The sequence below is a fragment of the Mizuhopecten yessoensis genome, unplaced genomic scaffold, assembly GCF_002113885.1.
Source record: "Mizuhopecten yessoensis strain PY_sf001 unplaced genomic scaffold, ASM211388v2 scaffold9253, whole genome shotgun sequence".
NCBI classification, from domain to species: domain Eukaryota; kingdom Metazoa; phylum Mollusca; class Bivalvia; order Pectinida; family Pectinidae; genus Mizuhopecten; species Mizuhopecten yessoensis.
The window spans coordinates 1,032,320-1,057,983 of NW_018407955.1; the positions used below are offsets into that span (position 1 = coordinate 1,032,320).

General features: G+C 36.8%; 1 protein-coding gene across 3 annotated transcripts in view; it reads right to left on the reverse strand.

Annotated features, from left to right (window-relative positions):
- Positions 1-25,664, reverse strand: part of LOC110457623 (lymphoid-restricted membrane protein-like) — a 223,182-nt gene that overhangs the window by 96,789 nt on the left and 100,729 nt on the right. For all 3 annotated transcript variants that reach the window (XM_021508980.1, XM_021508978.1, XM_021508979.1), the window contains 3 exons: positions 20,630-20,806; positions 19,658-19,760; positions 11,146-11,224 (listed from right to left, as the gene is read on the reverse strand). In XM_021508980.1, the coding sequence (XP_021364655.1) occupies positions 11,146-11,224; positions 19,658-19,760; positions 20,630-20,806 (359 nt within the window). The remainder of the gene's footprint in view (positions 1-11,145; positions 11,225-19,657; positions 19,761-20,629; positions 20,807-25,664) is intronic.

Below are 25,664 nucleotides of genomic sequence, written 5' to 3' on the forward strand. Positions count from 1 at the left end.
TAATTACTCGAGATATCGAGCGGACATCGTTTGCCCGACCACCCGCCCGCCCGCTCACGTGATAACATAATACGTCCCCGTCTTCGACGGGCGTATAAAAAAGGATGCCAGTACGTGTCAAATTTTATGAATCATTTAAAATAATATTCAAACTGCACATTGCAATGATTTTCTACTTCACACTCAACAGTGCGAGATTTGCTGCATGGTGAACACTACCTTCATGGACAAAAAACGCTGAGAAAATATTTCAAATACTTTATCCCTCATTTGAGAAACAGAATGATGGAGATCTTGATTGTCAGTTTCAGAGACTGACACCTATGAAAGTACCAGGTACACATAGCTTAATTAGATATGCACAGATTCTGTTCAAATCCTTACATAGTTCCAGTACTGCCATAATGCAAGCATAACCTAAGTTTGGTTTGTTTTGCTTGTGTTTTAAGTCGCATTAACAGCTATAGTTATTTAAGGGCATGATGGAGGAAAGCCCGAGTGCCCGAAGAAAAAACAACAACCTGCGACCAGGATCTGTCACCTGTCCCCTGTGGTGGATGCGAATGATCGTAAACTGTCAGACCCCTAAACCACTTGGCCTCTGTGAACTGGTGGCCCCGTCAGATCCCTAAACCACTGTGATCCGTTGACCCCCAAAGTTTGGCTGAATTCATAATTTTTAGTTAAGTTATCATATCCAGAATTAAGAGACGGAGGAAGTTTAAAACACTATTCTATCTTCTTTGTAAAAACAAAGGGCAAGAACTAAAGGGACTGGGAGTTCACAAAGTTTCACTAAAATTTAGACCTTGAGAACATCATGACATGAGAGTATGAGACACTTCTGACTAATAGTACTTGTTCTCTAAATATAAACTTTATTTATTTTACATCAACTACGAAACAGTTTTTACAACTTATATTAATCACTCTTGTTTGGCCAGATGTTAGCCTGCGGGGGTCTTTTGGTCCATTTGGTCGGGCAGGTGACCCCATACCTATTCACGTCCGATTGGGGAATCGAAGCCCGGCCCTTTTGGTGAAAGCAACCCGACCACCAAAAATGTTCTCTATACTATCTATCTCACTAAAACTGTTACCATTACAAACACACACTGTTTTCTTGTAGGAATTATCCTTGTATGACAGTAACACAAATAGGTCACTTTAGTTACGGGAGTTCTATAATCATGCTATGATATCTAACTAGTTTTATTAATTTAGCTCCATTTCAACATCATGTCCGACTTTTTGTTGCAGGAAATAACCTTTTTCTGCATGCATGCAGGCCTCATTGAAAGTTTGTTTGATTTTGATTTTCAACACCTGGAATTACATAGAAGGTAAAGCAGAAACAAGAGGCCCAAGGGGCAAGTATCACTCGTCTGTTTTTTTGTTTGTTATCTCAACTTCTCCTGTCAGGGGAGCTACACTCTTCCCTTATACAACAGTTGATTGTCATGTCCCAATAAAGTGCAAGTATGCTTTGAAAGCTTTGGGCAAGATCTATATAAGTGTTTATTATACCTTCTGTTAAAATCTCGTAATCTGATTGGTTGAGAAAGATGTGAACATTTTCAATGTTACTTGCTCGTTTTACAAAGATAAAGAAGACGGTGTTATTCCAAAAAATATCACATGCGCCAAACGTATGCGTGCACGGTTCGTCCCAGTGCCAGGGTGTTATTCCAAAAATTGTTACATGCGCTGAATGTATGCGCCCCTGGTTCATCCCAGTGAAAACTTTTCTGAAACGTTGGTCGACCTTTAAAAATGGTGAAGTGGTGAAACACCTAAACATGTTACTCGGTATAATAAAATAAAAATCACATTCATGAGAGGGCGATATTGCATATTTTTGCCCCTCGGAAAACATTGTTGACCTCGGCGACAATGCTTCCTTGGGGTGAAAATATGCAATACCGCCCTCTCATGAATGTGATATTTATATAATATGATCATCAGGTTGGGAAAAAATTAACATGTTATGACTCTCCAGGGGTGGGGCAAGACCCCTGGGCTAAAACTGGTAGCAAGATTGGTCATACAGTTGGGAGATCCACTGTTTCCATGGTATGATCAAAGACAAAGTTCCCAAAGTAACAGTATGGATATATAACAAATTAATTTGAAATTTAAATGGTGTAATTTAGCAATGTTATTTAGTGTTTTGGTATAGGGGAAATAAGTACATCAAGAATGATGAAAAGAATTAAAAGATTACCTCTTTTTTTCCTCAATAGGACTCAATGTTTCCCCCTCTGCTACCAGGATGGCAACACCCTCAATTTATACAACATAGAGTTACCTTTGGCCCAAGGATGTTCCAGGCCAAATTTGGTTAAAATCCCTTTGGCAGTAACAAAGAAGTAGGATTTTTAATGTTTACCCCATTTCCCATTCCCATTTCCCTCTGCTCTTTTCATATAGGTGAACTTAAAAACACCAAAACAAAAGACATCATTAATCCTAACAAAAATTGAGGTGAAATCTTAATGAGAGAAGATATTTAGCTTTGTACAACAGTACACATGGAGCCTGCAGTTGGTCTGTTACAAACATCTAAACAGTAGAACCATAGTCTTGTTAGAATGTACAAACCGGACAGCACACACTGATAGACACCACTACCACTGGGGAGTCGAGATCCTGGGATGCATCATTAGTACATGAAGGGCGATACAGAAGTGTTCAACCCTCCGTGAACAGGCAACATTACAATCACATAGAAACCTTATAAAATCAAGTTTTCAATACTGATACCAGTTCAATCAAATTCACTGGCTGATCATATTTTCTTTTTGAAGAAGAGGGAAAATTAAGTTGCTCATTTAAATTATACATGGTGAATTTCTTAATATAGCAGTACTAGTTTGTTATTGTACAGGTCACACACCTGATAAAGTAGCATACACATGGCCATCATCAACTTCATACACAAGTTGTAGTCTCAAATACTGTATGCTGGGTAAATTTCGCTGCAGTTTAATTTTTACCTTCATAGCTGTCCGTAATGAGTGCAAACTTATCATGACGGTGAATATAAGTACAACACATAATATACATAGAGGGCGAAATCAACACTGCTCGAAAACGGTGAAGGGCAAAAATCTTACTTGGCGAAAGTTTCTGGCATATAGTAGTACAACAGACCAATTAAGGGTCTGTTCATAGGGGATGTTTCAAAATATACTGGTGCAGTATGGTGTATGGTAACGATATGTGTGATACAGTAGTCGACACACAGACATTAATTGTTTGTTTGTATGAGTGGTTTTACATCTGCAAACAGACAGAAAATAGTGATAGTTTATATTATCACAAAAAAATTGGGAGCATTATATATTGTTACATCAAAACAAGATTCCACAAGTCTGAAAAACATCCATATACTCTGCTAGTATCTATGTCAATATTGATACAATTGTTTATCTACATCAATTTCTAAAATGGAACAAGAAATTTGACAACCATTAATGCATCACAAAGACTACCTGAATATAATATAATATGTACATTTAGTTGTATGTTATTAATTAAGGTCTTTACGATGCTGAATTCCTTTCTAATCACTTCTCATGCATAATTTGAGAGCATTGCAAGCACAGACAGTGGTGAGGTATCATATGATACAGCAGATATAAATCTACATGCACAATTTCTCATGTACATTTTCATGTGTGAATGCAACTACTATCATTACCAAGCAGTATTTTCATCCCTGCAGGAAGCAACAAATATGATAGGTAGGGGGAGGAAGGGAAGGAGATAAGGAAGGAATGAGGAAGGAAATTGAAGAAATGAATTACGAGAGGAAGGGTAGGGAAGGGATTCTAATAAAATATGCATGGATTCCACTCATATTTGAACTGTTGGCCTGAGCGTTCACTGAGATTCACTGAAAACCATCAATATTTATAGAAGCTTTTGATTCTAATTATCAGTAAGGTTGCCACGACAAGTAAAATGTTAAGGATCATTTAAAATAACTTTCAATCAAACTGCACATTGCAATGATTTTCTACTTCACACTCAACAGTGCGAGAATTGCATGGTGAACACTGCCTCCATGGACAAAAAACGCTGAGAAAATATTTCACATACTACAAATTGGAGAAATGAATTTGGAGAGGAGGGTTTGGGGAGGGAAATAGTGAAAGTAGAACATTATGGGTTGGGAATGGAAAGGTAATAAGAATGAAGAATGCACTCTGGGAGAGGATTAAGGAAGAGGTGGAGGTAGAAAGTATAAATAACAAGAGGCCCATGGGCCTTAACGGTCACCTGATATATTTATACAGAGAGTTGATTTCGTTTTTAACATGAACAGAAATATTATTCAAAGTGACAAAAAACAATAAAACCACCTTATTCAATATCAAGCATACAGATTTCAGACTAAAAAGGATTTGAAACTAGCACCTCTGATTCTAAACAAGGAAAATGAAGAAATTTTAGCACACTGACTCCCTTGAGCCCCACCCTACAGCCCTTGGGGGTAGGGCTGGCTCAAANGTGTGAACTTTACAACATATCATAAATACAGGAAGTCAGCTGATGGATGAGAGCAAAAATAATAAAACGATTAGGAAGAATGAAAGAAATTGGTAATGAGTGTGACCTTTCTTCAGACTGTAATTTAGACCAATTGTATATCTCCACTGGTAACCAAAATCTACAGCCCTCGAGTACAGACCGTTCAAACAAAACACATGCTTGAGTTCATATAAATAATGGCAAGACTTGCAGAGGAACCTCATAACAAGGTAATGCACTACCGTCCCTAATGAAGACCATATGTTGGTGAAACCTACATAGGAACCTTTCTATTTTCTTGAAAGTTAAAGAACGCTTTCTGTTTTGAAAGTTAAAGAAGGTGTTGTAGACATTTCAGAATAATAGGAAAATAGGAAAAACATTAAATGATGCTATAATAATGGTTATAATTCATTTATTTCATCTTTATTAATGTAAAAAAATATTGCTTTGACTTGAATATTTTTCATTATAACAAAGTACTGTCTTTAAATCACTACCTGCTTTATAATACAGTCAAACCTACTTCAGAAACCACCTGTGTTAAGAGACCTTCAGTGTTAAGAGACCACCTGTATAAAGAGACCACTTCTATTGAAAACTACCTGGAGCTAAAGCAAGGCCCTTACTTGTATCCTTTGGATCCGCTGAAAGCAAAAAGTCAACCTACTTTACAGGTCGCTGTTACCTAATATACTTTGAATGTTGTACCAGCCGATTCACACTTTCTGCGCATTACAATATCCATATCTACATCAACAGCACAGTTCTTCAAGTTGACTGGGAAACTGACCAAGGATTGCTGAACAACATTTCTGGACAGATACAACAGTACATTTAGCTCTGCAAGACATACTGTGTGTCAGATCAGACTCCTCAAGAGGGCATCGCAGACTAGATACTCTGTCATGTCCAATAAGATACCGGAGATCGAGTGTGTGATATCTATAGACTACTTGCTCCAAAACTTGTCACTTCATTTACACGATGTCCGGCTAAAATGCACCAGACTAATTCACTTACAAGGCACTCCATTGTAACTAAATGCATTACAACTATATCTTAATTTGTTGTGACGTCTGACATTCATCCTGTGGATCGAGGGTAGAACAGAGCAGGAATATACAAAATATCTACAACAAAACTTCTATGAAGGTCCAACATAATCAGGATGGCACAAATAAATAATACTAGATAGGGACAATAAAGCATTTGTATTGCCAATTGTGTTTTTATTAGAGCACAATTACCAGAAATGTTCAAAGCAACCTTTATATGTTTATAAGTAGAAGGAACAACCAATGTGAGACTTTCAACAAAAAGATAGCTTTTTTGCAGAAATAGAATTGTACAAAAACAGTTTTAATATTTCATTTATCAGTAATATATATCCTATAAGTTAATGTACAACTTTTGACATAGTACCCTATCTAGCTACAATAAGCTACTCTAAAACACATAAATGTACAATCAACACAATTTTTAAGGATTTTGTAGGAGCTGCCTTATCAGGTGCTAACTAATAAACCCTAGGCCACCTGGCTAATACCTCCACATGTGTGTATACATGCATGTTCTGGTGCACTGGGACCATGCTTCAAGGGCATCTGTTTTATAGTGCTACCTTACTTGAATGCTACAGCACAGACACTGCAACACTCACCCCAGCCCATTTTATACTCAAATTGGGTTGTTGGAGTTGTGTGGACAGGAGAATAACACTTCACTGAGTATTTCATGCTACAACTTTAGGGGAGGGATGGTGGTGTGGAGGGTGGGAAGTGTTCAAACCCCGGCTGTATGCATGTCTGCATGAAAGGCCATTGTGCTATCTACTTGACCACATCCGCCTGTCACCATGTAAAATATTAATTTTTACTCATTTTCACAAACAGCAGAACACCAGAAACCTTTTCTCCAGAAGACTCATTTCCCTATTCCTGGGTGTTGTGATAAAACATATCACATTAAACCCACCCTGGATATCATGATCAAAAATGCTGGAACTGGGAGATGAAAATTATGTGTACCAGTTTCTGACCTTTATGAATTTTTATACCAGGAAAAATGCCCTCAAACTCAAAGCGAAAAAAAAAAAAAATGTTAAACAATGGTCGAAATGTTATATAACATTTACATTAAATATTTTTTACAACATTCTGGGGGGATTTATTTAACATATGGCTGCCAAACACATTCTGATCAGTTATAGATGTGTTGCGATGTTAATGTAAACATGAGCAGCTTGGGTAAGTTCTTTGACTTTACCAGTCTAATCTAGTTGCATTCACTGTGTCAGCTTACTGACAAATTAAGTCAAATATTCCAATTTGACGTTTTCATCCCAATTATAAACAAACAAGATTTTATCCTAATTGTCCTCACCAAGATCTTTCTGAGTCCCAGAGGACAATATACTTAAATATTTTAGAAATTAATATTCGTAAAAATATCACAAATACAAGTTTTACTAAAATGTTTCATAAGCTAGTGAAACTTAGTTCATACACCTGAGTGAAGAACTGGCCCAGTCTGAGGGAAAGTAAACATCATTAGAGTGTTGTTCAAACTTCTCAACATGTGGACACCATTGTCCGGTAGGAGCACTTTCACCAGTAAGATAACCACCTTCGGGTTGCGGTGAATGGTCCATGTCTGTTCTCAGCACCTGACCACAAACTGACCAGGGTGTTTATCTACAGACTTTTAAACAAACCTACATATCTACCAGCACAGTATCACCTACAGGCTAAACAAACTAATAAACAAAAGTGGCTGCTGTTATTTCTGGTGTAGATATATGGCACTGGTGTCTCCATAATACATCACCCTCAGTTGTTTTTTTTAACATAGAAATAGTCTCGATTACTGACAAAATCAGTAGCACTAGTGATCGCAGAATAAAACGAAGTCATTGGTTTTTGAGATCATAATCAAGTATCTTTCCTTCTTTTGTTTTTTTGGAGTTAATTTTTGTCAAGAGTCGAGCTGTAAATAGGCAATTTAGTCAGTTGCGAGTAGATGAAAGAGAGTTGCAAGTAGGAGAATGTGACTTTGCAAACTAATATAGATATGTAAGTTGCTGGTAGACATTTGTAAATGGAAAACCTTTAAGGAGGGTTCAACCCCAATATTGACAATACTACCAAAAAATTACAGCCATTTGATATTGCTTCAGTTTGGTTTGGTTTGTTTGTGTTTTAAGTCCTATTAACAGCTAGGGTCATTTAAGGACGTGCCAGGTTTCTGTGGTGGAGGAAAGTCAGAGTTCCAGGAGAAAAACCAACGACATACAGCCAGTACCTGGCGACTGCCCACGTAGGTTAGGTCTTAAACCTGCGACCAAGTAGTGGAGGGCTAGTGGTAGCAGAATGTCAGACGCATTAACCACCTGGGCACTGCGGCCCAGAAAACTGAAGTTACTGCTTCTCAATATACTTGCACATCTGAGACGAGACAAACCCAGAGGTCATAGACAGCCGACTAGGATTGAAATTAATAACATTTATATGAATGAAGGCAATATAAAACAACTCTATAATAGATACATAGATTTTACAGACATTTTTAAACATAAGTTTGCCATTTGACGAATGTTACAATTATGTTTACCAGAGTTCCTCATAAGTGGACGTGTCATGTGTGCAAAGGAGTGATGGCTGCTTGCAATTAATCCGCAAAGCAGAAATGAAAATTCAATGGAGTCGCTGTTATATTATTGTTCATATCCCAACCATATTAAATATGCATTAATCTGGTCGAAAGAAAGTATCATTTAAGTTTCAAGTTTTATCGAAATCTGATATTTCCTTAAAGAGCATCATCCAGTAACCATCAACCGATCATATTACAGTAGATGTATTAGACATGCACAAATTTGGCAAAGCATCAAAACTGAGTGAGGGACTTTTAGATAGGAAAGATACAGAGAAAGATTCATCAAAATATCATAACTGTCCTTTACAAGTTTGTCTTGAAAGAAACCTGAACTCTGAGAACCAAGTTGCATAATAATGGACAAAGTCATCCCTAACTGTTGCCTTTGCAGGTGACAGATCAGGCAAAGGCACCTAAAAACAGTTTTGTTTTCAATATTAAAAGTTCAAAACCAGCACGATATGAATGCTGTGCTGTGTAACAGGAAAGATAGTTGTGTGCCCACTGAGGGACACTTCTCCCCTTAAATGTGTTCACCCTCAAACACCACAACAATCCAGGGTCTAACTCATTGTCACCCCAGGGAGGGCCACGGACAGCCACGGACACCATTTGTAACAGAAAAGCAAGTAGTGTGGTAGCTTCTACTGAGATCAAACCCACAACCCCAGTGAGGATGGCTTGTTGGACACCTTACCACTGAACTAAAGGGAAATTCCCTCTAGTGCGCATCTAGAAGGCAACCCTAATGCTATGTGCACTTGAAAACTGTCACAACTGTATAAAGAATGGAACTCTCACTGTGTATTGACTAAATAAATATTCTGAGTCCTTCTAAAATTACATCAACTTCTTTCTCCATACATTTTTACACTGAACATAGGAAATCATTTCTAAAATATCATGTTTATGTTCTAAAAAAAAGGTGTTTTTCCTATAAAATGTAATTAACCATGAAATGACTGCACTTTGAGATAAAACCTGAAGTTGAACAAACATTCCAAAAGGCTTATATAGATAGGAAAAGCCTACTTCCAGTTTATTTAAGATAGCCACAGGTTTCTTAACCTTCAGGAAATGCAGCCAAATATTTTTTTCTAATCCATAGCAATCAGAATTTACTTCTCCCTTCTTGTTGCTCATCAATCATAGACATGGAAAGCTCAGCAACACTTCAAACCTTGTCACTGGGCTGAAGTGTCTATTGTAAGTGAAATACAATTGCTACTAAATCAATAACTGTGAAGTATGCTTCATAAATTACTAGGTTTAAACATTTTTGAAACATTTAAAACTGACACCAGACATTTTCCATGTGAGATGTAGAAATAAGATAGTTCCACACCGACAAACAGAAGTCTCCCTTACGAATTACAGCATACACAAACTTGCTATCTCTCTGTGAGTTTATTAAGGAATGTGTTCCATTGGTTAAAAACTGAAAAATTGATATGTAATGAATAGTTAAATTTAAATTCCATATAATCTGGATAAAGCCTCTGGCAGAATTTCCAAGTAGTCATAACAAAACCATTTGCATAAAGATTCTGGTCTAGTACCCTACCCCAACCCTTCTGATTGACTGTTCCTCAATGTCATACTTCGACAACCCCATCATTCCTAATAGATTCCTAACCAGGCATTATACACTCCTGTTACATCATTATACATATGCTCTACTAACCACATAAACAAGGTAGTAATTTGGATATACTTGGTATTGCCTGGTACATATGTACTATACACAAGGATATTCACTGCACTTTGATGTTGATAGGTTTCACAGCCACCTCTAATTCAAACTCTGTATACAGTGCAACTTCAACAGGCCTAGATTGGCCCCTGTCATTCAGATTTTTTTTTAGACTGTAATTAATTTGATCACTTGGATGTCCGAATGGTCTAAGTTTCAAACTAGGGGGAGACAACCTAGTGGGAAAAAGCAGCAGGATTTTTTTTTCTCTTCAAAAACTTTATGGTAGTCGGTCTATCAAAACTCTAGCCAACTCCGGGATCCATTCCCAGCAAAACTGACAAGCTTTTGAGACTGCTAAATTACAGGAAAAATTTGTACAGAAAAAAGCTTCTATAAATATAAATAAATTCAAGATCCTCTTTATCATAAGAATGTATGGAAGTATTCGTGTTTTTTCTGATAACAAGTTTTTATAGTAAGTATCTTAACTATAAACATCTGGTAATCAAAAACATCCCATTATTGTCATAATGCTGATGTCCCAATGCATGGGCGGTATTACATAAGGTGATACGTCAAAAATATGACATGGGTGCAGTTCTTACGGACTATTACAGTAACTAAGTGATGGAAACATTTTTTACTGTTGCATAATGAATATTAATGCAGCACTCTCTGGGTGATAAAAGATTGAGAATTTATAAATATCTTCATAAAGAAAGAAGAAACCAATTTCCATTAAGTAGTAAATATCTATACACTGCACATGGAGGAAAACTTCATAAACTTAAATAACATGTACTTCCTTAAAAAAATAATTAATAATGAATACGAACAAGTTCCATAGCTTTGTCGTTGAAAGTTGCTCAGGCCAAAAACTAAAGTATTTATGTTTCAGGTACCCAGACCAACTCTACTTTCTACCTCCGACCCGAACAATTTTATCTTTCTCAAATTCACTACATCCAGTGTTTGGATAACTTGTCCATCAGATGCAAACAAATCGATGGACAAACAAACAAACAAGGCAACTATATAGGTATCAAAACCAAATTCAAATCCAACATTATTATTTAAAAGACCTAAAGATATGTTTGGTGAATTTTGTAATTTCTTAAATTAGCCCTCAAAAAGAAATGAAAATAAATGAAATAGAATTAAAATAACCCCAATTGACCTACTATTTTTTCAGTCATGTTACCTGAAACACACATAAATCTGTTTTTGGCCTCATTGACTGTAAATGATAACATTACCTTTCTCCTTATCCTGCCAGCAGACTTCCCTCTCTGGAGAGACTAGTGAAAGTTTGAGTCGCTGATTACTGGAGCTTCCCTACAAAAACAGAGCAATGAAGTTGTATGAAGATCAATCACAAAACGTGCTACACACACACTGTCAGCCAATTTATAACTTGCTGGGGAAAAGACTGGAAATGTTGAGAATCAGAACAACAGCACATTAGTAATAACAGCAGTGTGTAACAGACCCAAATCCTCCACAAAGAAAATCCAACTGGCACACATCATTCCACTTATTGACATTATAGCTTCCGTGGTAATTATGTCATGCTAATTATCTCGGTTGTGCATCCAGCTGCACGAGTCTTCATAGACAGAATTTTAATTCTACAATATTCCGTATCATTAATCTACACACTATCATACAAACATTTCGAGCAGTAAAGATAAAAAACTTTCGCTGTATACATGGGTATATATACCTCACACCAAGAGAGTTTTGGTTAACCCACCAGACAAACTGTACATGTACAGTCAGAGTTTAGGTTGTGTGTATCAGACACACACTGATGACTCTCAATGGTAAACAGAAAGTAGAACAAGTAGACCCTGTTGGTTCCAGTTCATTGCCAACACTAGTTTAACAAGGACCTCACTTCCCCCTACTGCACAGTGTATTGAGATGTACCAGACTGTACAGCTTAGTATATATACATGCCAGAAAGTTTATGTGTGTGCCAGTACAGAATGAATCTCTAAACTTTTTGACAGGCATATCTATGTCTATGCTATAGGGGCTGAATTTTGGGGGCAGGGGTCAAGGGGTCAAGTAGTTTGGACAAGGGCATTGAAGATGGGGAATATGGGGCTGTCTGGGTGAATCAATCAAGAGGTCTTAATAGGACAGTTTGGTTCTAAGGGGTTGGAAAGGAAATGGGGAGGGGGAACTTGGACAGATTTTATGCATTTCTATAATTACACAGGTATCTAAATCCCAGGTAAATAAAGCATTGTCAGCTTTAACACTCATTTATGTAAGTGTTTCACCTGTAAATTTTCCTCATTCTGTTAAGCTAACAAATCCAGCACTGTGATACCAAAAACAAATTACATCATCAATTAAATTAAATGTTTTTATTTTATAGACTATTTTTATACAATTTCTATTTTTTTTTATTTCAAACTAGTGATATCTCAACCGACAGTATTTGAAGGAAACAAACCATAAATCTGTATAGGGCTGTATAAAGGTAGATTAGTACCTCAGCTACACCTGAGTGAATCATGATGGGCCTGCCATAGGGCACTCGTGTACAGGGTGAGCCAACATTACAGGCTGTAGTAAATCGTCAGGTAATTGGATGCAGATTTAATGTCTGATGGCCTGGTAGTGGGAGGACAGCTCAGTGATGAATGCTACACTGCCATTTACCCTCAAAGTTAAATCTTAACTAATGACGAGGCCATGCTTACAGCTTTAACATGTGTACCAAAGATAAACATAACCTGGAAGTTTTCGTATAAAAATTTCGCAAACAAGTGCCCCAGAATATCTATTTCTGTTTTAGAAATCAAACAGAGATGTCTCAATATACCTTCATTAATTCACTCAACCATTCAGCACTTGAGTTATGAGACAGATCAGACACACAAAACAGCATAGAGCGTTAGAGAAAAAGATGATTTAATTTTTCTTTTCCTTTTCCTTTTCCTTGTTTTTGAATTGATTGAAGGAATATATTGCTATGAAATTCAATACAATATTAGTGATCAGATCAAATATTGAAAGCAAATATCAACATAATTTGTCTCTTGTTTCATATTCATATAAAACTGCATAATCACTAGAGGATACAAGTGAAAAACTACATTTATATCCCCCAAAATTTTACAAAAAGACATATTTTAGAAAAATCATAAACTGAAACAAATTCAAGGTAAGAAGATTTCTGATTTAGGAAAATGTCTTAAATATCTATTCAGGTTATTTAACATCTACATTTTTACTATTTTTCTTTATTTGAACTAATATTTATAATTGTGTCATAATCTTTTTACATGCATGTTCCTTATTATCACTAACTATTTACATAAACTACAGAGATGTCAATTATAGGGCTCAAAGAGAAGCACACTTGAAATTTCTCAATTCTCATATGTCTTTGATCAGCAGTCATAGCAGGAATATATATCTGTAATATTCTTCACAAAGAATAATTGTTATGTACGAAAATCAAGAACAATTGAAATTAAAATTATTTTCCTCAATCCTAGCTTGGTTGTATTAAACAAGGAGTTCCATATGAAGGTGGTTACTTTAGACAGGTTTCACTGTACAACATTACATTAGTCGTGACTCATTGACATCGAGAACTGAATTTTATCATCAATTCTTTGTAATAATTCCTGGTAAAGCAGGCGGTAATTCCAGCCAGGGAGGAGATCCGGGAGTATTACTTTAGAGTTCAGCAGAGCCCATATATCTCATATATCAAAGATAAGGGGAATATATGTACATAGACAGAACACCAATTCCAGCAGCATTACACATCCTGGTATTATGTAATACTACACATCAACTCAGCCTCCAAGTTCTGTCCAATCACATTTGAGATATCTCTGTGAACTAAATCCAATGGAACTCTGTTTCCCTGATCTAATTTGTTTACTTCCAGTAATTGGAAAAACTACAAAGATAGGATCTGGTGTTTTTTTAAATAGCGTATAGATGACTGATTGGATTAGGGATAGGATGCTAGCAGCAGGAGCATCCTTCAAGTCTAAAACAAGGTTCCTTTCCAAGTAAAGCAGTTAGCATCCCTCCTTTTTCTTCATATAGTTTAAAACAAAGTTTTTTTCAACGCCTAGTTTAAAACGAAGGTTTTGAAAATAACATTGTATCTGGCACACATTGATACATGGTCTTAATATGCTTTCTTTTCATGTCAAATTTCCTTATGCACTTGTACTATAGCACACTACTTAGGGCCCTGATAGGCGTACATCATATCTTCACTGTCTGATTACACATCTTGTCCAAATAATGATATCCCCTTTAACTCATTCACTCCCGAAGATACATTTGAACTCTACCAATTCAAACGGGGAAATGGTCCATTATGAATTTTTAGGGGTGAATAAGGTAAAAACAAAAAGTCAAACAGAGCCTTTATCACAGAATTCTCTTATTTATTTCAGATTTGCTGACCAGATTGGTTTTTATAATAGTAAGAAAGCCTCTTTCTAATGAAATACACTCAAGTTCCCAAAAGCTTTATGCAATATATAGGTGTTACCTCCCCTTGCCCATCGAGGATGAATCATTGAAGCTTAGTTGATTGAATCATAAAATGTGTCACATTCATGTTCATTATTGTATGAAATATTTTAGTAAAATGTTCCACCTTTAAAATTCCATTGGATTCTTGGTGCCTGGGTATAGCCTTTTTTTATCACTCCAGGGCTTTGATCAAACCTCAATCTATACCCTTGAGCTTAAAAAAGTTTTTTTCAATTTAACACTGAAATTGAACCTTCACATGAGAAAGCTATAAGTAAAAGCTGGTTGATCTACAGACATCGTAGTTCCGTAACAGTTTACTAATAGTCTATATACAGAGGTGGGATAATGCTGCTTGGTATGTTTATACTGCTATGATTATAAAGCTCATTATCTCCCCTGCTGATGGACAGATTACATCAGCTGGCTTGTAGGCTGGGTTGATAAACTTCAATACCCGTACAGTGCAATTTACAGGATATAATAAGCTTGTGAAATGTTCAAATATATTTCTCATTTTCCAAGTGTTAAATGTCCAATAGTTCACAAGTCTTGGTCCATAGTTTTTAGATGCTGACAGTCACCATCGTTTTTTGCCTGAATTATTGCCTGTCCATCAAAGTCAACAAAAACTTGAGTCTGGCTCCTAATTGGTCTAGGTCTGAGTTCAATCTGACCCAACACAAACAAGTTGAGGGATGATGAGGTGTGACAGATCCCAGCAGATGTCCGTACTCAATGGAGATTATTCTACATTACGATGAAATTTCTTTATACCCCGATACAATGCTGTTGCTTCACTTAACACCACAGTATTTCGAGGTCCCATTTTCCTTTTAAAACTGCTTTAACGAGGCTGGACAAATGGTAGCATATGTTGTTTGTTCCAAAGTATTTCAGATGGAACCCTTGAATTGAATTTCGGTTTGTTTGTGTTTTACGTCCTATTAACAACTATGGTTGTGCCAGGTTTTGGAGGTGGAGGAAAGCTGGAGTTCCCAGATAAAAAACACTGACTTACACCCGAGTACCTGCCCAACGTAGGTCTCGAACCCATGATCCAGTGAATTTACTAAGCCCATATATCAATATTCTAGGCATTGTAGTTCTTTAGAAGAAGTTTTTTGAATTTTAAAGCACATTCAATCTCTAAATATTGAATGTAAATCAAGATTAACAATATGTTGGAAAAAGTTGAAGGCCATCTTCCTATTAAGCAGCATGGAAGATTTTGATAATATATATATGTCTCGTAATTAAAATACACATCACAGCCCCTCATCCCATTGAACAAACTAAAAATCAATATCATTACCGCCAGGCCTCATCGTTTATAACACATTTTACCCCTGAGACCTTGAATGTTACAAGTTGTAATTTATTTAAACACTTTTGAAGCAAAATTCTACCATGGCCAAATGAACATTTAGAATAAGTCATTTAAAATTTTTAACGATTTGAAACTACTGACCATGAATGTAAGTGAAGGTAATTTTCAGATTGCTATTCACTCCAGCATATTACATGTCAAATATCATAATTTTATAACCAATGGTAGCGTTTTTTAAGAAGTTGTTTGATGATTTTTTTTTTATGACAGACAAAGGACACAAGCACTTTAAGCCAGATAAGATAACTGAATCACCTGATCTTTACACATTGTTATTCTGGAAAATATTACTGATAATGGATGTTACTTCATACGTACTGTGGTACATGTAGTAAAATGTCATTTTTCAATATGTAATTTGTAATAGCTTACATTATGACAATGATAAACCATAAAGAGCTTGCAGTTTTTCATTTTAATCATTACTTTTATTCAATTTTGACATCTGATCAGTTAAAACTGTCACCACTCTGGAGACAGATATGGAGTTCATGTTACAAATGCACTACTTACTCAAGGCAACTGTCTACTCTGTCACGCAAGGCATGAGACATATTTAATTATAAAACTTAAAACATAGATATGAAACATCTGTATCCAGGATCTATGTATACATACATTTGCCTGATATTTGTATTTCAATTTAAAAAATAAAATTGAATGTGACAAAATATATTTGTATTTTTACTTTTGGATATACAGAAAAAAAACTTTATACTGCCACCATTTGTCAAGAAGTTGGGACATTATAAAGAAGTTTGACGATAGATTGAGGGAAATGTAGAAAGGAATTCTTAGGAAAAAGACCATGAAATATATTGACAGTAAGTGAGATAGCAAAGGAAGCGAGGGGCATCATATTGAGGTCTTACTTTAAATGAAGAACTGATATCGTTAACAATTAAAACAAGAGGCCCAAGGGCCTTAGCGGTCACCTGAGTTATATTATAGGTACTAGTAGCTCAATTTCATTGTTGAGATGTACAAAATGTGGGAAACAACATGTAAACAAAGTGAAATACAATACTTGTCATGTCACTAAAGGATAAGAACTTTAAAACCTATTCAAAAAAATATTTCGCTATTAAAAATTAAATCCTCTCTCGAGATCAGATGACATGGGGGATAATGAAATTTACAATTAAGGTAATTAAGGTAACTGAGTCTGATGAAGATTTTTTTTAGCTTTTAACCATAATCCCTATTTGGGCCCCACCCCTCCAGCCCCTGGGGATGGGGCAGGATCTTATTTTCTCATACCATCTAATTGTCATCTGGCATCATAATCATTCCAACAAAGTTTGAATAATTTCCTGCTGAAAATGGACAAAATATACCCAAAAGTGTTATTCCTGAATATCAACTATAGTAAATTTTACCCCGTCCCCAAAGGAGAACAGATGGCCCGGGAATACTGAAATTTACAATTTAAATAAAGCCCCTGATGATCTTTTTTATACATGCAGAGAATTGACTGTAGTACCTCTGAATCTGGAGAAGAAGACTTTTGAAATATTGGTTAATTTTCCCTTTGGGGCCCCGCCCTGGCCCCTTGGGTTGTAGCAGCAATCCCAATTTTACAATTTGATACCAACTTTCTCCAAGGTGATTTTCACCAAGTAAGAATAGTTTCCTACTAATAATGAACAAAATATAGCCAAAAGTGTTATTTCCCTATATAAACTATAGTAAACTTTACCCCCTCCCCAAGGGAGAACGGATGGCCCGGGGTTACTGAAATTTACAATTTAAATAAAAGCCGCTGATGATCTTTCCATCCATGCAGAGAAATTGTCTGTAGTACCTTTGGGTCTGGAGAAGAAGATTTTTGAAATATTGGTTAATTTTCCTTTGGGGCCCCGCCCAGGCCCCTGGGGTTGGGGTAGGTATCCCAATTTTACAATTTGTAGCCTCATCTACCAAGGATGATTTTGACCAAGTTTGGAAAAATTCAATTCACTGGTTCTTGAGAAAAAATCGAAAATGTAAAAAGTTAACGCACGATGGTCGACGACGGACGGAAATCGATCAGAATAGGTCACTTGAGCAAAGCTCAGGTGACCTAAAAAAACAAGAGCACCTGAACTGGAGCATAATCATAAACCAGAAAAACATTGGTGAACATAGGAATGTGAAACAGGAAGGGGAATGCATGTCTGTAGAAACATGCATATGTGTAGTTTAATGAGACGTGGAATGATTACAAATGTTATGAAATATTTATGTTGGTGCATGCTATAGATGTATTCACTGCCACAGGAATGGAATGTTGTTTGAGAATTACCCAGAGAGCAATCCATACCACTTTGTGTGGAGAGTTATAAACTAGGGTGAAAAACTATGGGACATGAGTTGTGCTCAAAAGAAAGTGTACTGCCAAAGGGGAAAACAGTCTTTGTTGCAAATGGCCATAGCTCTTGTAGAAATTGGCAGAGAATACCTGTTTTACGATGTTGGTCTTTATGTGAAACCTGTGACAAAAATAATCATAACATTCGGTAGAAAAATGCGACAAGTTGTACTCACAAGAAAGTTAACAGACTGACAGACGGACATACAGCATAACATAATACCCTCTGCTTCCAAGACACTGATTTTGTTACACACAGTCTATGTGACATTAAAATGAAAGTCAGTCCTGAAAGCTCCATTTAATAAAGAATCTCTTCTGACAGCAACACTTAGCTTGATCAAGACGGGCACAGATCAAGGATATGGATTGCCGTTCCAATGAGGAATTCCATTAGCCTGTCTGCTCTCATCTGATTATTACAAATCAATTTGTTCCTATAGATGGAACAAAGGACGAGTTATTCCCCTTTGCAATCTTGAACAGGCAACACTAAAGCTTCAGTTTAATCCTCATAGCTGAAGTGATTCAAGTGCTATTTTCTATGGGGAAAATTCTATCAAAATTCCATAAGATGTGTCCAAATGATACAAATCTTCATGATGATATTGTTTAACATGTCATTTATAAATAATTTCACACAATGAAAGAGTTAGCCTGTTTTTTATTTGAGTTAAGACACAGATTTGTATGTGCAAGCAAAGAACAAGTACTAAAACCTACTGCAAATATTTGGCGTATCAGGGGCTACTCACTCTATAACAAACCTACTAATAGTAACAAATTCTTTTCAAAAGATTTTAAAGGAAGCTATACTCTGCGAAGTCACAGAGAAGCTTGATAAAGAATGCGAGCTAGACTCCAAAGAAAACAAGAGAAGCAGCTAGACTCTGAAAGACTCCAGAGAAGCGACTAGACTCCTAATATCCATGGAGAAGCTATAAAAGACTATGAATTGGAAACGCTAGACTCCGAAGAAGGCAAGAGTAGTCACTAGACTCTGGAGGAATCCAGAGAAGTGACTAGACTCATAGCCACCCCAGAGAATATATCTGTTAAATTTACCACGAGAAAACTGCTACAGATAAAGTGAAGTAATAATCTATTTAAGAGATTGGGGGTAAAATTCCCCAAGAATTTAAAGCCAAAATGGAACGATTATGTTAGTCGACGTAAGGGTGAGAGCCTCCATTACTTTTGGACTGCTATGGTGCACTATGGAATGTGACTTACTTTTGGACTGTTATGGTGCACTATGGAATATGAATTACAGGAGTCGAACTGCTATTGTGCACTATAGAAAGTGACTTACAAAAAATTGGACTGCTTTGATGCATTATGGAATGTGACTTTCTTTTGGACTGCTATGGTGCACTTTGGGCTGTGACATACTTTTGGACTGCTATGGTGCACTTTGGGCATTTACTTATCTCCGTTTGACTGCTGTAGTGCATTATGGGTAGTTATACTTATCTAAGTTGATAGTGCACTTTGGGTGGTAACTTACCTGAGATGGACTGTTGTGGTGCACTATGGCTACGGTTGGATGGACCTTGGTTGGACTCCCACACAGCCCTCCTTCTGACACACATACCCGTTTTGTTTTCACCCTAAACAAAGCAAATAGCATATTGTATAAATTAAAACATTAATGCTACTTCTTGCAATGGACTTAATACAAATTTTTCCTGAGAAAATTAATTCATTATATTAATAATGGTATATACTCTACACTGGGAAATTTTTACGGCAGTTCAACTTTCAATTTCAGGGGAAATCTTGGAATTTGAAAATTGTGGGCCATTTCATCACTTTTTAGTCAATATCAAAGTTAAGAGGGGCCATATGTAAAATTAAAAGAAAATTGGAACATCGAGAGGTCAATTTCAGTTTTGAGGGGACAATGGCCCCCTCCAGGATTATCCCTGCACCTTTTTTTGCCCGAAGTAATCAGGATAGCAAATATAAATACACTGTACACACCATACTGTACATATTCATTACATTTAAAGGGCAAAATTAACACTGATGGGTAATTGGATTTTGTTTAATAAAAGGTGAAAGTGGGACTGGGCAAGGGTTTCCTAATTGGTATACAGTATAATATTGCCGAGATTCGCAGGAATACATTTTCTGAAAATACCTGAATTCACAATCCACCCTAGTAGTTCTTCTACAAAACAAATGTACAAAATGTTGTAGAACAAGTTAATCTTATGTTGAAAATGCTGCGGTTTCTTGGTATTTAGGGGTTAAATCGGTTTTTAGTGCTATCCCAATGAAATGGTCAGAATCTGGACATGGCAGCAATACACTCAGCCTGGTCACATATTATTCTGACCACTGACCAGCTTGAAGTGCCTAGGAAGACACTGCCAAAAATAAAGAATAGAACAAAGAAACAGCAAAACAGGGGAAAAAAAGACGAATATTTTAGACTGTCCTTGACATTCAACAATCCAGGGTATTAAGTACTAACCTTTTATTGCCTTGTGTCGGGTCCACTCGCTTGTGTCTCTTTTGTGGACTGTCCCTGAGTTGACCGTTGGTCAAGCCACATGGAGCATGTAGAGGTGATCTTGGGACCTCAGCCTCAGAAGTCGTGTCGTCCTCCTCGATCAAGATCGACAGCTTCCTGGTCAAGTGTGGGGAGCTCCTGTGGAATTTCATAGACTTTTTCTAAATGTCACCGAAATCAATTACCGTAACGACAATGCCTATCATATTGATAAATATATAAACAACAACCCCCACCAAGAAAAAAAAACACCAAAAAAACACTCATACAGGACACAACATTCTAGAAGAAGACAAGGAAGACGTGCAACTTGTGCTGAAATATCTTGTTGCAGAATATAACGACCACATTTCAAATTAAATATCGTATTTTCAGATGTTTTGGTAAGCAGGACCGGTCACATTTATTTACATCTCTACTGTATATTATATACAGAATGTGACGTGTATCGGGTCCAACCCACTACAGACAATAACAAGCTGATTGCATGCGTGATCCATTATAGGTTTTCAATGTTAAGTCCTTTATCTTCTTATCTGAACTCAATCACATCATTTTTCACCAGCTCTGTAACGCAATAAGGAACAATTTCAAATTATTTTCCCATACACTTAAAACTTGCATTTCAGTAAACCTTAATATATCTTTTACCTGGCAATGTTTATGTTAAATCCAGTGACGGTAGTGTACAATTCATACTTATACTACTAGACTGCAAGTGGTTTTATAAATGTTCACTAGTTTGACTAATCCTTTCATAGTAAATATGGAAAGTTTTCACAAGCACTAACAGAAGACTTCTAGACCTAAATATATTTGGCTGGTGAAATTATTCATCAATGTATATGCTTTAGTTTCAATTTCAATGATACTGAAAGTGTCAGATATCAATTTCATATCAAAGTATTGCTAGACTAACAAAGCTTGGTATTACTTGAACATGTCTGGATAGTTGTATGAGAGAAGAATTGAATATTTAGTACCAAATGAATGACAGCAGGCTTAATTATCCCATAATGAATATCGGTGTGATAGGATTAGTGTGAAATCAGCGTCGAATGATACCAAGCTTATGTACTTAATTAATGCTGTGTAATGGAGTGTTTTTAGCACAGATAGCTTCCCAACCAATCATCAGTGCTTGCCAAACACCAGGGTTAGCATCACCCCTGAAATTCTATAATGAACTACATCTGTATTCCAACTTTTGTATTGGAAGAGTTCAAATGTGTCTTCAGGGGTGAATTAGTTAACAGTCTATTTGATGATATTTATTGATACACTGTTGTTGATTATAAATAAAAATATTTCCTTGATTAAATACATGAACATAAACTACATGCTTCCTTTCATCAAACAAATTTGAAAATCAAATTCAACAGAGGTGCAGGTGAAATTGTTTTAAAAATTTCCAATAAAGAAGGCTTCTGCTCCATCTGGCAATTATGAAGCAATTCTCTACTACATGGGTCTAGCTATAACAGACTCAAGGTAAACCTCGACCAATTATATGTATACGTAACGATTATTATAGTAGAAAGCAGTTTCAACAGGAGAAATATTAAATGATTCGAACAAATGGTCATTCAGATAAATGGTCATTTTAGATAACTGGACAACAGAGAGAGGAGTGGAGGGGAGAGAATCATAATTCAAAGTTCAAAGTTCAAATTATCTTGCTTTGGATAATCAGCATTCTATTGTTTATTTTGGTGACTTTAGTGAAATTTTAAATACATTTTGTTAGCTAATTTTTGTATATCCAATATACCAGTTATGGTATAGTGGTCAACTTTCAATGACTGTAGCTATGATTAATGTATTTCCTGAAGTTTCATATTCATTTATTTGTGCTGCTGCCATTTGTATACTTTATCTCGACATGATTGTGTTTTTAGTAGAAGTTTTTCAGATAAATAATCCGGAGTCCTTTTTCAAAATTATGATGAGTCCCATTATTTAGATATAAAGTGTACTCTCAAAAAAAGGGAACCATGGTGGCAAAGTGGTTAAGGTGTCTGACATTCTGCTACCACTAGCCCTCCACCACTGGGTAGCGGATTTGAGACCTACATGGGGTAGTCGCCAGGTACTGGCTGTAGGTCGGTGGTTTTTCTCCGGCTTTCCTCCACCACCAAAACCTGGCACATCTTTAAATGACCATAGCTGTTAATAGGACGTAAAACACCAACAAACCAAAAGTGTTCTCAAAAAGTTTGCAAGTCCCACAAGGAAAAGCATGAGTTTGAATTCAGGACTCAAATGTCCCAAAAATCAGTGCAGCTATATATAGTCAACCCAACCCGGCCGGACAACGCCATACTATAATACTCCCGTCAAATTTGACGGGCGCATAAAAATAAACTGTTCATCCATAGTAACAAAGATGAATATGGGCTTACAGGCAAAAAGGCCATATATTAACTTTTTAAAATACTTTCTATAAGAAAAATGAAATTATGAAAAAGGCTGAAACCAGACCTTGACTTTTGAATTTTACTTGAAAAGAGATACCAAGCAAGTACTATGGCCTGGAAGCCCTTATTGACCCAAGATGCAGAAATTGGTTTTCTATTTTTAGTAATGGTGACCTGGTCCTTTGATGTTCTGACCTACTAAACACTCAAAAGGAAGCATTTAAGGTGAGGAAGTCCTGTATGATGAACTTTAACCCTATGTATGCTATTACCGTTCGTAAGGTCATAAACTAATTATCTGTTCTTGTTAATGCAGGGACATGAGAAGGGATGTAAGCATAAAACAAGAGGCCCAGAGGGCCTGTATCGCTCACCTGTTTCTTTTGTTACATGCAACTGACATATAGATAACTTACGACCAAATTTGGTAACTAGAACACAAGTCATTTTAACATCTCTTAAACGGTTCTGAAGATATTGCTGTTTGAAACTTAAAATTTTAATTTTAAAGCTTTTAACCCATATTGACCTTTGAATCCCGATTTGCACTTAAAGTTGACCTTTGACCTCATTACTGTAATGAAGAAAACAATTCACACAGCTGGTCTACATAACATACCTAAGTATCATGACTAGTCCAAATGGTTCTTAGGATATTGTTGTTTGAAGTTTTTAACATATTTGACCCCTGTGACCTTGAAAGTAGGTCAATGTAATTTTAATGAGGAAACTTTATAGCACTCCATCCCAGGTACCTACTGGCTAAATATCATGACCCTAGGCCTAATGGAACTTGAGAAGGAGATTGTTAAAGATTTTATCCAAAGCTGACATTTGACCCTCGACTAGCATTTAAAGTTGACCTTTGACCTCATAACTGTAACTGAGAAAAATAATTGAACTGCTGGTCTACATAACATACCCAAGTATCATGACTAGTTCAAATGGTTCTTAGGATATTGTTGTTCGAAATTTTTAACATATTTGACCGCTGTGACCTTGAAAGTTTGTCAAGGTCATTTTAATGAGGAAACTTTATAGCACTCCATCCCAGGTACCTACTGACCAAATATCATGACCCTAGGTCCTACAGTTCTTCAGAAGAAGTCGTTCCAGCCTTCGAGCCAGGTGAGCTAAAAATGGTCACTGAGGTGTTTCCTGCACTTAGTAAGAAATTTGTATATATAAAGGTTGAGGACTTCATTATAAATATGGGCATTTGAAAACCAAGAGATCAGTCACACCTCTGATTTACATAGAATCATTCACAGGTTCCATATACTTTGTGGATAGATGCGATTGGTAGGACGAGAATTGGCAGTGAGTGGTCGCTTATACTGACTGAAGTATTTCATTGGCTCACTGTACTGGGTAGGGTAGAAGTGGCAAGTATCATTGATGAGGGGTCAGTTTTATCTACTTGGAGTCATTATGGCTCTCTAGACTTGGTAGAGTAGGAGAATCAAGTATGGGTGTTGTGAGGGGTCGGTTATATTTACCTTGAGTCATTCACTGGCTCTCTATACTTGGTAGAGTAGGAGATTCAAGTATGGGTGTTGTGAGGGGTCGGTTTTATTTACCTTGAGTCATTATGGCTCTCTGGACTTGGTAGAGTAGGGGAATCAAGTATGGGTGTTGTGAGGGGTCGGTTACATTAACCTTGAGTCATTCACTGGCTCTCTATACTCGGTAGAGTAGGAGAATCAAGTATGGATGTTGTGAGGGGTCTGTTACATTTACCTTGAGTCATTCACTGGCTCTCTTTACTCGGTAGAGTAGGAGAGTCAAGTATGGGTGTTGTGATGGATCGGAGAGGGGTCGGTTTTATTTACCTTGAGTCATTATGGCTCTCTGGACTTGGTAGAGTAGGGGAATCAAGTATGGGTGTTGTGAGGGGTCGGTTATATTTACCTTGAGTCATTCACTGGCTCTCTATACTTGGTAAAGTAGGAGAATCAAGTATGGATGTTGTGAGGGGTCTGTTACATTTACCTTGAGTCATTCACTGGCTCTCTATAATCGGTAGAGTAGGAGAGTCAAGTATGGGTGTTGTGATGGATCGGTGAGGGGTCGGTTTTATTTACCTTGAGTCATTCACTGGCTCTCTATACTCGGTAGAGTAGGTGAGTCACGAATGGGTGTTTTGAGGGGTCGGTTTTATTTACCTTGAGTCATTATGGCTCTCTGGACTTGGTAGAGTAGGAGAATCAAGTATGGGTGTTGTGAGGGGTCGGTTATATTTACCTTGAGTCATTCACTGGCTCTCTAGACTTGGTAGAGTAGGAGAGTCAAGTATGGGTGTTGTGATGGATCGGTGAGGGGTCGGTTTTATTTACCTTGAGTCATTCACTGGCTCTCTATACTTGGTAAAGTAGGAGAATCAAGTATGGATGTTGTGAGGGGTCGGTTACATTTACCTTGAGTCATTCACTGGCTCTCTATACTCGGTAGAGTAGGAGAGTCAAGAATGGGTGTTGTGAGGGGTCGGTTTTATTTACCTTGAGTCATTATGGCTCTCTGGACTTGGTAGAGTAGGAGAATCAAGTATGGGTGTTGTGAGGGGTCGGTTACATTTACCT